Raw genomic sequence first — 15,998 nt, 5'->3', positions numbered from 1 at the left:
CATTATTTAAAATATGTATTTTTCAGCCAGTCAGCTAAGAAACACATTATCAGTCATATCACAGTATCAGTCATATTATTATAGTCAATGAAGACTTTAGAATTTAGAATTTGTGTCATTGTTGTATGAAATCTGCTTGGCATAACATTGTACATAAACTGCATTTGAGTCTTTCTACCTATTCTAGTAGAACACATGCATTGAAGTGAAAGTGTTGTTTTGGGGTAAACAGGGCAAGAAAGGATGTTTTCCTGCAATGAAACTGTTGCACCTCAATGATGAAAATCCTAATGAATTCTATTTACACACAAACACATGTACCCCCCCCCCCCCCCACTCCACACACACACACAAACACACACACACACATGCATGCACACACACACACACACACTCATACACACACACACACACACACACACACACACACACACACACACACACACACACACACACACATTCCTTCCCTGTAGGTTGGTGCCAGAAACTAAGATGCATGAACTGAGGTGAGTCCAGATCAAACAGGGCTGTTTCACAGGGGATGAGATACGAGTGCTCTGCCCTCTTCTTCTCAAGGTCAAAGGTCACTCCGCCTCTCCTCTCCCCCTGCGTGCCGGATGGATCTGTGGTCAGGTCAACTGAGGTTCATGCACTACTGAGTGCTGCTTGTGCAGAGAGAGCTACAACTCTCAGTACATATGGCGCGAGAGCACTTTGAACATTGCATTAACTCTGTAAGTTAATAGTTTTATCCACCTTGGAAGGGGTTATATTTCTGATACAGTGCAGGTTTCTTCATAACCATGTGCCTGGTATGCAAATTAAGATCCAAGTCCTTTCTCTCTGCTATCAGGCTTAACAGTGATGAGTGAAATGTGATTATGTTTCATGGTGTTTTTATCTCATAATAAATGTATCTGCACAGAATCACATTCTAATTTAATTATTTTGCTTTCCTGAGAGAGAGAGAGAGAGAGAGAGAGAGAGAGAGAGAGAGAGAGAGAGAGAGAGAGAGAGAGTGCTGGGACTGGGTAGTGACACAGAGCAGGGCTCCTGGCAGCTCATCAGGGGGCCTGTACACTGCAGTAATCTCTCTGAAAGACTGCAGGACCAGAGGCAGAGAGAGAGAGAGAGAGAGAGAGAGAGAGAGAGAGAGAGAGAGAGAGAGAGAGAGAGCCAGGGCCAGATGGAGCTGGAAGACTGTGTGTTTTGCTATGGAGGCCCCCACATCACTCTCAGTCTTCACCTGCCTCTCTGCTTGGGATAAGAGGGCCCCTCTGAAAACAACAAGCCATCAGCTCTTTGACCAGGCTATTCAAAATGCTGTAATGCAGAATATATGGAGCAACGGTTTAAACACATGCCAGGCAGTACTATAATAATCATTCTTGTAATGATCAAATAAATGATCTTCTCGTAGTTTTAAATAAACACTTAAATATTTATTTTTAAACATTTATTTTCCTCGTACCCTTTACTCGTTTCTGTCAGGGGAAATCACTTGATAGTCACTGACACCGAAGGAGATTTTGCAGATATATTAATATGAATCATCCCCATGAATATATTGTACAGACAGCTCAATTATCCAGTCACGCACAAATCATAAATTATAGTTCCCCGAGGGCAGGCTGCGGATTTCCGAGCATGGTTGTGTGTGCATTCAGAGAACGTAACCAAAAGCTTACATGAGCGTTCCTGTTCTGGATATTTTAACTAATCTGTTAGTTTAAACTCATGGCTACTTCCGTGTCCTTCAGTCAGTCGAAACTTCCGTGTTTCGAGGGCTATTGTGGCCGGAGAACGAGCATCGCGTAAGAATCACAATGCGGTCCGTCCCGGAGGATTTAACGACACTCGTCTCAGGTATCGGTCGGTCACGGTGAACAAGACCACGGCGACATATTTATCAGATTTCTAGTCTTCTTAATTGTAATGATATAGACGCCTGCTTACGTTTATTCGTTTTGGGAGGGAGAGGAGGGGGGGGGCAGAAAAGAGGAAGTTGAAAACATTGATGGATGATGTGTTGAAGTACTGTTAGAACACAAAACACACATGCCCGAGAGAATTAGAAAGTGCTTCATGCGAGCAGGAGGGCCCTGTACGTTTTATTTGCTCTGGCTCCTAAATTAATTGTTATAGCGCAATAAGCGAGTTAACTGGTCAACATATTTTCATAGCACTTGACTTTTAAATCGAGTTTATGTATTTGAGGGTACCCTAACCAGTGGTTCGTGACCAACTTTGCTTACAGCTCCAGGGTGTCAGCTAAGAAAGGGATATGGTATATAGTGCTATGAGGCACTTTCTGGATGTCATAGATTATTCCTTTTAATGGTCTGGGGCTGCACAACCACTTAGCACAAGCAAATGAAGGAACGTTAAAAGGAAACAGCTATATTTAAAGGTTAATCTGTGCCCTCAGATTTGGAAACCTTTCTGACAGAAGTTCTGAAAGGTGAGAATTTGAGTAAGAAGGCTAAGGAGAAAAAAGATGCTTTTGTCAAGAGGATAAAGGAGGTGAAATTAAGGTATGGGTGTCTGTTTTGACGTCTCAACAGTTTATAGGTCAGTTTCTAAAGAACTGTATGTTTATGTGTTGTAAATAACTACGACGTTGACACTGTAATCATCACATTTCCAAATATCTTCTCCCTCCCTCTCATGTCCATCCCACCACTAGGTATTCACAGGACTTCAAGGGTAAGTTTTCTTTTGTTTGAGTTTGATAGATTGAAGAGGGGGAGGGGCAGTATTACAGGAATAGAGAAGTAGAGCAGAGACATCACATCTCCACAGCGCTTGTTCAAGTAGAAGCACAATACAGATACATGTAAAGAAATTTGCATTACGCATGATACAAACCATATGAATACTGTTAGTAAACTATACTTGTTAATTTATGGACTTACTTAGTACCCCTACTTAGCAGAGGTATATTTTCATCCTTCAGTAAGGTCATATGTTATCTTAGATGTTTAGAGAAAGCTGATAATAATACAGGCTGCACATGAAACCCACTGAGTTGTGTTCGAGAAATATACCTGTTTCTAAACACAGGGGTCTGCTTACAAAAAATTGTAGGCTGAATATTTTTTATAAACTTCCTTATAAACTATAAGTTGGCAGAATGCTGGCAGTAAGATGGCGGCTTTAATCAGCTCCTAAGGCATTGTGCTGTTTTGCACATATTTCCATAAACAGGTTACCATAGCTTCCTGAAATATTCTTACTTCTCACAGCATGAAAAGGCTGGTGTAACAGGTGCACAATTTCCTCTCCGCTTACATTTCACTATTCAAAGTATATGCAAAGTGTTGTGTCTGTTGTATGTCAAAGTGTTGTCAGTGGATCCCCGTTCTCTATGAAATATCAGTGTAAGAAAATGAACACCATGGGCCCTTCAGCATGGCATTACCTCTGAAACGCCATCAGTTATAATGGCTGCCAGCTTGAGCTTGCAGTGGTGATGGGCCGAGCTCGTCACGGTGGGCTCCACCACCCGCCAGGCGGGCTGCTCCCGTCCCGCTCAACAGGGTGCTGATCGGGACTTTGTCATGTAGGGGAGGAGGAGGGGGACGAGCCGGATGACACGGACAGCATCAACGATGGCGGCTCGCTACAGTCGGAGCGCACCGACCGGGACGAGGAGGCAGCGTACGACGGTGGGTGACGCTCTAGCTGTACATGTGTGGAGGGGAGTGCGGCTCTGAGGGAATAACGATAAAAGTATTCAAAACCAATGAGGTTATTGCATAGTTTTGCATAGTTTCCCATATGATCTTCATCTTGTGCCCCTGGCCATTGGTAGCAAATTGCTCAGCTGTGATTCAAACACTTTTGGAGGCTTTCCCCTTTTAGTGTTTTCCTTTGGCAAACACTGTTGTCCATCCAGTCAAAAGGATTGGCTGTCAAAAGCAGTGTAAACCTGAGGCACCAGCTTCATTTTATGCCAATGGAAAACCTTCAAATCCATAGTCCATTGGGTGTCCTCTGGTGTAGCACCCTGTTAACTACAATGCTTGTCCTCTGTTGTAGCACCCTGTTAACTACGATGCCTGTCCTCTGGTGTAACACCCTGTTAACTATGATACCTGTCCTCAGGTGTAGCACCCTGTTATCTACGATGCCTGTCCTCTGGTGTAGCACCCTGTTAACTATGATACCTGTCCTCTGGTGTAGCACCCTGTTATCTACGATGCCTGTCCTCTGGTGTAGCACCCTGTTAACTACGATGCCTGTCCTCTGGTGTAGCACCCTGTTAACTACGATGCCTGTCCTCTGGTGTAGCACCCTGTTAACTACGGATGCCTGTCCTCTGGTGTAGCACCCTGTTAACTACGATGCCTGTTCTCTGGTGTAGCACCCCGTTAACTACGATGCCTGTCCTCTGGTGTAGCACCCCGTTAACTACGATGCCTGTCCTCTGGTGTAGCACCCCGTTAACTACGATGCCTGTCCTCTGGTGTAGCACCCTGTTAACTACGATGCCTGTCCTCTGGTGTAGCACCCTGTTAACTACGATGCCTGTCCTCTGGTTTAGCACCTTGTTAACTACGATGCCTGTCCTCAGGTGTAGCACCCCGTTAACTATGATGCCTGTCCTCTGGTGTAGCACCCCGTTAACTATGATGCCTGTCCTCTGGTGTAGCACCCCGTTAACTAAGATGCCTGTCCCCTGGTGTAGCACCCCGTTACCTACGATGCCTGTCCTCTGATGTAGCACCCTGTTATCTACGATACCTGTCCTCTGGTGTAGCACCCTGTTAACTACGATGCCTGTCCTCTGGTTTAGCACCTTGTTAACTACGATGCCTGTCCTCAGGTGTAGCACCCTGTTAATTACGATGCCTGTCCTCTGGTGTAGCACCCCGTTAACTATGATGCCTGTCCTCTGGTGTAGCACCCCGTTAACTAAGATGCCTGTCCCCTGGTGTAGCACCCCGTTAACTACGATGCCTGTCCTCTGATGTAGCACCCTGTTAACTACGATGCCTGTCCTCTGGCGTAACACCCCGTTAACTAAGATGCCTGTCCTCTGGTGTAACACCCCGTTAACTAAGATGCCTGTCCTCTGGTGTAACACCCCGTTAACTAAGATGCCTGTCCTCTGGTGTAACACCCCGTTAACTAAGATGCCTGTCCTCTGGTGTAGCACCCCGTTAACTAAGATGCCTGTCCTCTGGTGTAGCACCCCGTTAACTAAGATGCCTGTCCTCTGGTGTAGCACCCCGTTAACTAAGATGCCTGTCCTCTGGTGTAGCACCCCGTTAACTACGATGCCTGTCCTCTGGTGTAGCACCCCGTTAACTACGATGCCTGTCCTCTGGTGTAGCACCCTGTTAACTACGATGCCTGTCCTCTGGTGTAGCACCCTGTTAACTACGATGCCTGTCCTCTGGTGTAGCGCCCTGTTAACTACGATGCCTGTCCTCTGGTGTAGCGCCCTGTTAACTACGATGCCTGTCCTCTGGTGTAGCACCCTTTTAACTACGATGCCTGTCATCTGGTGTAGCACCCTGTTAACTACGATGCCTGTCATCTGGTGTAGCACCCTGTTAACTACGATGCCTGTCCTCTGGTGTAGCACCCTGTTAACTACGATGTCTGTCCTCTGGGGTAGCACCCTGTTAACTACGATGCCTGTCCTCTGGTGTAGCACCCTGTTAACTACGATGTCTGTCCTCTGGTGTAGCACCCTGTTAACTATAATGCCTGTCCTTTTCATTAACGTGTGCTTACTGCTTTTCCTCTGTCTTCTGAGAGCTGTACATGAGCTGAAGCAACTGTGTGAATGGGCACTGTAGCCCGGCAACAGCAGGAGGAATGGCTAAAAAGGCCCGGCGTCAGAGGCTGAACATTCCTTTTGTCCAGGCACCAAAGCTTTATGACATGAACCTTAGACAATGCCGCCCACAGCCAATGTCATTTCAGACACCCCCCTCACCCCCCTTCCTTCCTGTGTTTTTTTTTTTTTTTACATTTTTTTTATTAGTCAGCTAAGAAACCCTCTTGTATGAGGCTTAACCAAGAAAACCCAACCAGTGCATGTAACGTGCAGTTCTTATCAAGTGAGCCATTTGTAGACTTAGTCATTGCTGCTGTAGCATGCCGACATTACTGTATATGCATGTGTCTTTGTGCGCCTGTCTGAATGTCGTGTGTGTGTGCGCGCGCGTGCGGACGTGTGTGTGTGTGTGTGTGTGTGTGTGTGTGTGTGTGTGTGTTAGTGCACCACTGGTTTTACTGCCCTGAAGTGCTGGGGTGTTTTATAGTTCTTTTGCCCTCGGTGTGCTGATAGCACAGCTGCTCCTGCAGTGGGAGGAAATGCCCAGAGCCAGTGTTGCTTTTCAGGAATGAGCTTAAGCAAATGTGGACAACACGCTGGGGAGAAGCAGCAGTAGACCAATCACAGTGCTCCTCACAATGGACATGCATCCTGATTCAGTGTAGGCGGACTAGAAGATCTCCCTTTGTGGAGAACCTCACTTCTCAGTCTCTGATATAAGACTGTGCTACTGTAGTCCTGTCATGATCATCTTTGGCCAAGATCCAGCGCTCTTCTGCGTTTCGTTTGGCGGGTTGTTGCATTGTTGTCGGCTTCTGTCACGTCCGCGGCTGAGCGCAAACTCGTGTTGACGCTGCTCGTTGTTCACGTCTGTAGAATCAGCTACTGATCGGATGTGGCTGACCGTGGACTCACTGAGCACTGCTCACACGTGTTATCAGGACTGAAGAATGACACCTGCTTCATTTAAATTTCTGGCGAAACATGATGGTCATGAGATGAACAGAAATGAATTGTGCATGTAAATTAGCCAGATTTATGTTAAATAAACATTGTATGGATAGTAATATGTAAATCACTCAATTTTCATATGGATCTGGTATGTTTGGTTCTGTGGCTTATTGTCTGTTTGGATTGATTTCTAGTATAATTATCACAGCTGAAGACCTGTTTGTCCCATTCATTGTCTGTATATCTCGTGCATCTTTCAACAGCAGTGAAGAAGGTATAAAGTATTTTTCGTAAATAAGCCCATTCATAACTTATCTGTTATCTCATGCATGAAAGTATACAACACGGATTGGTGCACTTCATAGTCTTGCAATGCAAACAAAGGATCCGTATTTGCTGCGTTCTGGTGTGTGATGCCTCTCTGCGGTGTGTATCCATATCTAATCCATTCAAATAGGACACAACAGTAAGCCGGATTGAATATTTTTATTTCTGCATGTCCCTTCATTTAAAAGACTTCATAACAGAAGAAGTTTTCATAATGCACGCACAGGATTTGCCAGATTTCGGTGCTAAAATCTGTGTGGCCAGCTCAGTGTCCTGCGCTCTTCCCTAAATTCTCTGGGTTGGGTTTCCTCAGGTGTTCAACAGGCTCCTGCTGTGTCTGCCCAGGACCTGCAAGCGGTCTTCAAGAGTGGCTACTTGGAGAAGCGTCGTAAAGGTGCTCGTCTCCTTTTACATGTGCTGCTTTTTTTTTTTGTGAGCTGTTGTCTTCACGGTTCGTCTGGAGCTGTTGTCTTCATGGTCATCTGGAACTGTTGTCTTCACGGTTCGTCTGGAACTGTTGTCTTCATGGTCATCTGGAACTGTTGTCTTCGCGGTTTGTCTGTAATTGCTGTCTTCTCTGTTTGTCTGTAATGGTTGTCTCCTCAGTTTGTATGTCACATGTAATCGTCTGTTTGTAACTTGCAACTGTTTGTAACCATTTGCCAGACCACAGCTTCTTTGGCCCAGAGTGGCAGAAGAGATGGTGTGCTCTTAGCAACCGCACATTCTATTATTATGGCAGTGAGAAAGGTATGATCATAATCGTCTTTATTCATTCCTCTCCAGTAATGTCAAACAGTTTTAACATTTACATATCAAATGTTCAGTTTGGACAAAATCACATTGTATCACTCAGATTTAACCGAGTATGTCAACAGTTAAAGTATACTTTCCACACTGACGTATACTTCATGATTCTGATCTGTCTCATCAGATAAACAGCAGAAGGGAGACTTTAATATCGATGGCTACACAATCAAAATGAACAACACCTTGCGCAAAGATTCCAAGAAAGACTGCTGCTTTGAGATATCCGCGCCTGACAAACGTGTTTACCAGGTACGCCTCGTCTCCCGTGACTGGGTTAAGCGTTCTTTCACCCTGTCCGTTTAAACGTAGCATGGAGCTGCTGTTACTCCAGGTAACCATCACCTGTCCTGGTTCTCTTCCTAGTTCTGCGCCTCCTCTCAGAGGGAGGCGGAGGAGTGGGTGGAGCAGATCGGCTTCGTGATGAAAGGTGGGGCTGTTGATACCGTCGCTGAACCCATTTTTAGTTCCAGTAGGAGAGACGTTGAACCAACTCATGTCCTCATGTCCTCGTCTGTGTTGGTATATAGACTTGGAGGGCTTCATTCCACTGGAGGATGAGGAAGAGATGTACGATGACTGCTTACCCATGAGCTCGGCAGTCCAGTCTGAACCCATCAACGATGACATCTATGAGGAACTTCCTGGTTTGCTGTTTCACTTGTTAGCTCTGTTAAAGCTAATGGTTCAACTAGGATGGATGGAAGATAAAGAAAAGCTCTAAGTGTCCTAGAACAGTGTAATATGACTGTATGTAGAAGAAAAGGATGATGAGATCATGACCAAATGACAAATACTCGTTTGTTGTTGCGCTGTATGATTTATATGGTCCCCCTTTGTTTAAAGACCCCCGTGACCTGCACGGAAAACGTGGGTGACGGATTTGTGTTTAACTGACACACATTTCTTGCCCTTTCTGTCTCAGAGGATGAGATGCCCCAACCGAGTAAACCGGCACCTGAGCCGGTCAGCAAGCCGCCCCTTCCGGCTCCAGTGACAGGTAATCCACGGGAGGCCGGGTGGAGGGGCGAAGATGAACCGAGAGGTTGTGCAAGTAGGTGGAGAAGCAGGGAAAGCTGGAGTGACTGGGTGGAGTGAAGCTGGTGACGTTGGGGGTGGAGGGGCGGGCGGAGGGAAGTTGGATCACGGTATCCAGCTGGAAGAAGACGAGGACGGTGTTTCTGGACAGCACCAGTCTGCTGCCAGCACTACAGATGATACTCGCACATTTTAAGCATTTACATTGCCGTATATTATCAGTGCTATATCTTATCAGTCCATTACTACCCGCCTTTCTGTCCCCTTTATCACTTTCACGCCGACCTGGTTTACTACGAAGTGGTTTTGAATTAAGTTTGGCACCTAAAACACGCGATCTTGATCTTGTGGGCGTGACGTCGAGCTGTTTGCGCGGTTTCCTCGGGCCCGGCGGCCAGGCGGGCGGGAGTGACGCGTGCCCTGCCGAGCGTTGGCCCGGCGGACCCCGGCCCACCAGGTTCTGGCAGCCAGTGGAGAGAGGGGCCTGCCAGTGGCGCGCGGGGGCCCTCCCTGGCCCTCTGCACTCGGCTCCCAGCACAGGAAGTCCTGCTGACAGGGAGCCGTGGCTCAGGCAGGATCTCGTGACAGATGCTTCGGAAGAGAGGCCAGGCTACGCGGCAGAGCTGAGCGCGGTGTCGGGGGAGGGAAACAAAAGGGGCTTACAGCCGCTGCCATAAACAGCGCTCGACCGGCGAAGCGGGGGGCTCCTGTCAGGCAACGTGACGCGGATCCGAAATTGACAGCCAGGCGTCTTCGAGGTCTGGGCGTCGGGAGGTGATTTGTTTTAGGAACAGTTTGATCTTGAGCGCAGGTGCCAGTAAGTCTTCATGGCTGTCTTAACGCCGTTTCAAAACACAAGGTGCAGCAAGTTGGCTTCCTTGGGGTGAAACATCGCAAGACCTGTACCGTCATGTTCACTGTTGCTGTTGAGCACATTTTGCAGTCCGTTGGTCTTCAACAGTTGCATTTTTATGCTCACTTGTTAATAGAAAATGTTTGTATTCCAAACATTCTCAACGCATTCTCTGTATACTTTGAAATATCAATGTTTATATCCATTGATCCATATAACTGTTAAATATTTAATGTGGGGTTTGAAGTTATTCTTTGCCTCATCGTTTTAGGATGCATAAATCAGTGTAATATAAATGTTAAATAGGCCATTTTAGTAGACAGCAATGATGACAGTGAGTTGCTCTGCTAAGTCCTGGAACCTTTCTTGCAGTCGCTTCCTCAGCTTCGGTTTTTGCTCTCTGCTGCCCACTGCTGGACATTTTACTTGATTTGGCAGAAATAAACACTACCAGTACTGTCACATACTGTATCTGCAAGTTCCTTTCTTTCTGGTTAACTGTCCTGGACCTTAAAAATAATATTTAGGTCTCATAACATGTTTCCACCTTTGAGCATATGACATAATGGTTCATGTGTGCTTTCTAGGACTCAGATCTCTAATTACATCTTTCATTAATGTTTCATATCTGAGCTGCAGAAATGATTCTGTGTAAACGTTTTCTTTCTTTTCTTTTGCCATCCAGCCGTGAATAAAAACACGGACTATGAGAACTACTTCCAGGGACTGTGGGACTGCAATGGGGACCAGCCTGATGAGTTGTCCTTCAAGAGAGGAGATGCCATCCATATTCTCAGCAGGGTAGGGAAGCATCAAGAACATCACACAGCTCTGCAGGGATTGGAAGCCTTACGGTCTACAAGCCTTACAGTGTAGAAGAGCATGAAATATTACAGGAAGGGAAAGGGTTTTAACCTTAAGCAAAGTTCTGTGAAAATCATTTGATAGGGAAAGTAGTAGATTTGTAACAGTGGAGACTGGTCAGGTGTGTGTGTGTGTGTGTGTGTGTGTGTGTGTGTGTGTGTGTGGGACTTGGTAATGGCAAATGTGCTGCGTAATGACCTGTTTGACCTGCCAGGCTGGAGTTGAGTGCCCGGTGCCAGGGTCATGGGCAGGGGCGGGGTCGTGGGCGGGGTCACTGAGATGAACCTTTTCCCAGTGTGCAGTGATGGGATTAGTCTTGTCACTACGGAAACTGTTTTAGTGTTTTTGGCCCACAGCGCAAAGGGCTGGCAGCCTGTAGCATTCTGCCCCCTTCACTTCTCCCTCCGTCAGCTATGCACAAGTGTGTGTGTGTGTGTGTGTGTGTGTGTGTGTGTGTGTGTGTGTGTGTGTGTGTGTGTGTGTGTGTGTGTGTGTGTGTGTGTGTGTGTGTGTGTGTGTGTGTGTGTGTGTGTGTGTGTTCACACACATGAACAGTGTCCTGCAGGAAGCCATGGTGCCATGTTCGGTTAGTTCTACAGTCCACAGACCTTCAGTACAGCTCTGTCCCTCCTGCTCACTGGCTGTGCTGGTAATGCCGCTCTGTGTTCTCAGGAAGCCATGAAATCCACCTTAAGATTTGCACCAGGTGTGCTGTATGATGACTTCCCATACCTGTCAGTTGTAATGTGCAGGCCAGCTGTGTAGAGCCCCGCTGTGGGGTTTGGACCTGGCTAAAATGATTATTATTATCATCTTTATCATTATCATATTATTGTCATCGTCATCTAAAGTAAGACTGGGTCCTCTGCTCCTAGAAACTTGTTTGTGTGAAAGCTATTTATATATAAAGTTATATAAAAGTTGTTAAATATAGCTCTGAGTACCTAGCAAAGTATTTTTAATGATCTCTTTTTTTCGATTCTCTTTCTCTCTCATTCCTCTAAAAAGGTTAAAAGGCATTGTGGAAAGTTAATGCGCTGGACTGATTGCAGATTTAAAGCCTTTTAGATGTGTGGGAGGAGGGGAGGAGGGTTAGGAGACCTCGGACATGCTTTATGAAAGCTTCCCAACTCTTCCCAGCTCATTCCCATATTCACATAGCGCTGCTGCAGGAGAGACAGACGGCATGCATTAGCCCTCTCTCTAAAACAAGATAATGTATCATCACGAGAAGGGCAGATGACAACCCATTTTCAGAAATGTCGAAAAATCCATAATTCTAGGTGTGTGTGTGTGTGTGTGCAAACATACATATGTGTGTGTGTGTGTGTGTGTGTGTGTGTGTGGGGGGGGGGGGGGGGGGGGCAAACATACGTGTGTGTGTGTGTGAGAGAGAGAGAGAGAGAGGGAGAGAGATCATGCATGCCAATGGGAAAATCATTCCAGTGGGGAAATCATCCCATTCCTTAGAAGTCAGGAAGCTGCCAGAAAGTGTCAGAATGTAAAGACCGAATGAGCTGCACGATCTGCCTTTTCAAGACCAAGTCTGCCACCTGGTGGCTGCAAATGGTAACGAGGCATTTGACAGAATGAAAAACCTTCAAGCGCATATTTAGTTATTTGATGTAGTCTACATAAACATTTGCTTCCTTCCATGAGGATATAAAATTAAATGTAATTGTTTTTCATTTGTTTCATTGTTTTTTATTTTTGCATTACATGTATTCTGATTACACATGGTAGAGATCATAAGTCTCTCCTCTTTGATTCCTTCAGCCAGAGCGCAGGAGAAAGGTGTGGTTGTTTGCCGATGTGCTTGGTCTCTGCTGTTTCCCGTCGGCCTGTGGTGGTTGCTGTGGCTCTTTGTCCCGCGGCCCCTTCCCCCAGCTCCGGCCCTGCGACCATAAAGCTGCTCTGGCTTTAGTGTCCAGCTGTGCCTTATAGCCATTTCAGGGCAGTCTGGAGAGCAGACTAGTGGGGCTATTAGTGGCCAGGCTCCTTCCCCTTGGCCATGCAGCAGCTGTGGGTCTCCCCTGCCCCCCCCTCACTATTAGCCAAGCAGACCACAGCCCCTCTGAAAGGGTATTGACCATCAGACCATGGGGAGGTGTCCAGGCCCTAAATCACACAGACAGACATGACTTTTACACACACACACACACACACACACACACACACACACACACACACACACACACACACACACACACACACCTGGCTCTGCATATTCATCATCAGCCTTTTAAGTTGCAACATCTATATACGTGAGCAGCGAATAAGATTTATTGTTCATTAGATATTAAGATTTTGTATTTCAAAATGATGCTTTTAAAACGTTTGTCTTAATTTTATCTTGCCTACCTATTTAAGCATGTATGAAATGTGCATTAGTTTATTGGTGTGGATCCATACCTATAGCATTTTGTACTGTGCAGCAACCATTAGACACAGACCCCTGTGCATTAACCAAACCATGTGGTCCAGAACCATAAATGTTCCATGAGCTGCAAAATTATGGATACACTCTTTGCACTGGCCATAAGCCATGGACCCACACATTACAGACGGAAATTAAAATAATTGGTCTTCTTCACACCTTTTCTGTGTGTGTGCGTGTGCCTGCGCGTGTTTGAGTTTGTGTAAATGTGAGACACGGCTTATGAAGATGTGTGGTTGGTGTGTGTGTCTGCTGAGTGTGAGGTCTGCTGTTCCTTTGCGCTGTCATTGTCTCACTCGTCACACGCGCCTGCTAAACCGTGCGGCCCCTCCCGTATGCTCACACGCCCGGGCTCACACACACCCCAGCCGGCCTTGATCAGCGGGGCCGCCCCACGACACCGGCAAGGCCCCTGTCAATGAGGTGTGTGTGTTTGAAAGGGCAGCCACAGGAAGCTTCTCCTTCACGCGGCCCACTCTTACTTCCTGAGGTGCCCCGGCGTGGCCCGGACAACGAGGCTGTTCTGTTTACGCTGCTCTGTGTGGGGTCTGTCACCCGGCCCTCAGTCTGGGCTGGCCAGTCGCCCGAACCCAAGCCCGGCCCAAGGTTGTCACTCAGATCTACACCTCTTGATTTGGTTAGATACATGTGCATGGCTAGAAACAATCAAAGAATGTCGTATGATCTTGGAGGAAGGATGGGTTTTCTCCCGGTCCAAGCTGAACCAGGACCACAGGGGGCCTGTGTCTGCTCCTCCTTTGCAGTGCACAACTGAGCAACCATGTGTGTTGCAGGCAGATATGTGCGCAGACACAGCAAGGCTTCCACTCCACACGCCCAGAATCGCTCGGGTCCATCCGGGTCAGGCCCGAGAGCCGCGAGCCTCCTCCAAACGACCCCCTGCTCGCTGCTGGGTGGAGAGGAGGTCGGATGGAGGAGCGGATGGAGGAGCGCACGCCACGTGCTGCACCGAGATCAAAGCCAGATGAGAGACCAGGGCTCAGAGACGTCAGGCGGCGCCACAGGGGACCGGCTGCCGGGGGGGGCGGAGCCAGACGGAGACGTTCAGGGCCGTTTCGCCTCTCCGGTTCACCTCCTCCCGCAGTGCTCCAGTTCCAGCCTGCACTGCCGTTATTCTCCCGGCTGACGTATTCTGTTTGGAGCGTCTAACGGAAAGCTTAACTCGATATCTGCTAAACTTCTTTCTTTGCTTAGAATGTGGAAGCTCTGGCCAAAAATGTGAGGCTCTCCACGCCAAATATATTTTACCAGTAGCCCGAATCCTCTTGAGTAGAGGTGCTTAGAATATTAGATTAGATTCGACCATGGTCTGGCTCACGAGAGTAATTAAAGGTTTCCTGCACACTGACTGTGCTGGTTGCGAAGTCCCTGATTGGCTGGCTGTCTTCTCTCTGTCTGCTTTATGTGACTGATGCTGAGCAGCCCTGCTGGGAGATGAAATCCTGGATCTACAGATAAGCAGACCTAGTTTGGGTGCTCCGACCCTGTGAGGAGGCTGAGACGGTCCTCTTAGCTCTTCCTTGGCCAGCCAGGCATGCTATCTCCCCATCAAATATCAACCCCCTCCCCGGCCCCCGCTGGAGTGTCTCTCATTTCTAGCATCTTTGGCTTTTATCGGCTCTCGTTTCTGCCTTGATCTCCTTCCTCGGTTGACAAGGCGTCTGGTTTTGGTGAAAGCGAGATCTTTATGCTGCTGGGCGCTCTGAGATTCTACCGTGCCACACGTTCATCTTAATGGCGCGTCTCCGGTGGAAGAGCCCCATTCCACCCCCGAGTTGTTCACAACGTCTTTGCTAGTATAAAGTAGTTTTCTAGAGCAGTTGGGGATATGTCTGCCAGACAAGTGTCCTTGAGTGGTTCTGGGAGAGGCGGAGGCGGAGGGGAGCTCACGCCAGGGGAGATGACCGGAATGGCGGGCGACCTGAGCGGGCGTGCTGTGAGACGGTGCGGGTCGCCGTCCGCAGGGCTCGCCCTGGCCTGGTGCCACGGCTCTGACTCACAACCCTGGCAGGGGAACAGATCTCAGGGCTGGAGGAGGTGATTGTTGCTTTATTGATTTTTCTTTTGTCCTGTGTTCTCTCCTTTAGGAGTACGACACGTTCGGCTGGTGGGTTGGGGAGATGAAGGGCATGATTGGGATAGTGCCCAAAACGTACCTGACAGAGATGTACATTCTGTGACCTGCTTGAAGTGTGTGGCAGCAGGTTGCTGTGGCCTTCTTCTAAACTTCTTACAGCTTCTAAACAACAGCACTGGAATCACAAAGTGGCCACACTCTTACACACAGCTGAGGTAGTGAGATATATATATATATATATATATAATATCGATTGGCCTCGTGTTCCCTCTTTAACAGTGTTGTATCATGTGTTAGCTCATCGTTTCTAAGGGCTTTTGAATAACCCATCTCACATTTCACACCACTTCCGGTGGGTTTCTCAACCCAGCGGGTTTCATTCTGTGAATTCTCCACCAGTGAGACTGTATCACAGGCATATTTAAAATGTGTGCATGTCAAAAAAATGTTTGCATTAATGTATTCATTTCTGTTGATTAAAAGCTATACATAAATTTAATAAGAATATATATTTTGTGTTGTAATTGTTTTGTACAAGAATATTGTATTAAGTCCCATTAGCAAAAAGAAAAGTAAGGGTTGTTAAATAAAGCTTTGTGAAATATACATATTTAGTCATACTTTTTTCTGCTCGAGAAGTAGCAGGTGTCCGTAAAGTGAATATTTGAAGTTGAGCCACGAGGTGGCAGTAGTGATTTATTTTTTATATGTCTCATACTTAGGCGAGACCCTTTACCTACATTTCATATGCATAAATTACATTTGACATAATCTAATGTAGATATTAGATTATTTAAAAACACCACTAAAATGCTCAGTGACTACTCCTTTT

At 47.0% G+C, this 15,998-nt stretch overlaps 1 protein-coding gene across 2 annotated transcripts; it reads left to right on the top strand.

Moving 5' to 3' along the window:
• Window positions 1-1,640: 1,640 nt before the first annotated feature.
• On the top strand, window positions 1,641-15,772 carry skap2 (src kinase associated phosphoprotein 2). Of its 2 annotated transcripts, none has more exons than XM_076970718.1 (12): window positions 1,641-1,866; window positions 2,429-2,534; window positions 2,687-2,706; window positions 3,567-3,668; window positions 7,383-7,463; window positions 7,736-7,819; window positions 8,004-8,128; window positions 8,243-8,306; window positions 8,407-8,523; window positions 8,802-8,930; window positions 10,453-10,568; window positions 15,177-15,772. In XM_076970718.1, the coding sequence occupies exons 1-12, from the start codon at window positions 1,827-1,829 to the stop codon at window positions 15,267-15,269; spliced, it is 1,077 nt and encodes a 358-aa protein (XP_076826833.1). In that variant the 5' UTR covers window positions 1,641-1,826; the 3' UTR covers window positions 15,270-15,772. The 2 variants fall into 2 exon arrangements, with proteins under 2 accessions (XP_076826833.1, XP_076826834.1); XM_076970719.1 differs by having other exon boundaries at window positions 1,649-1,866; window positions 8,802-8,876.
• Window positions 15,773-15,998: the final 226 nt, after the last annotated feature.

This window comes from Brachyhypopomus gauderio, chromosome 13 (genome assembly GCF_052324685.1).
Source record: "Brachyhypopomus gauderio isolate BG-103 chromosome 13, BGAUD_0.2, whole genome shotgun sequence".
Taxonomy (NCBI): domain Eukaryota; kingdom Metazoa; phylum Chordata; class Actinopteri; order Gymnotiformes; family Hypopomidae; genus Brachyhypopomus; species Brachyhypopomus gauderio.
The sequence above is the reverse complement of the archived record's forward strand: the minus strand, read 5'-3'. Positions and strand labels throughout refer to the sequence as shown.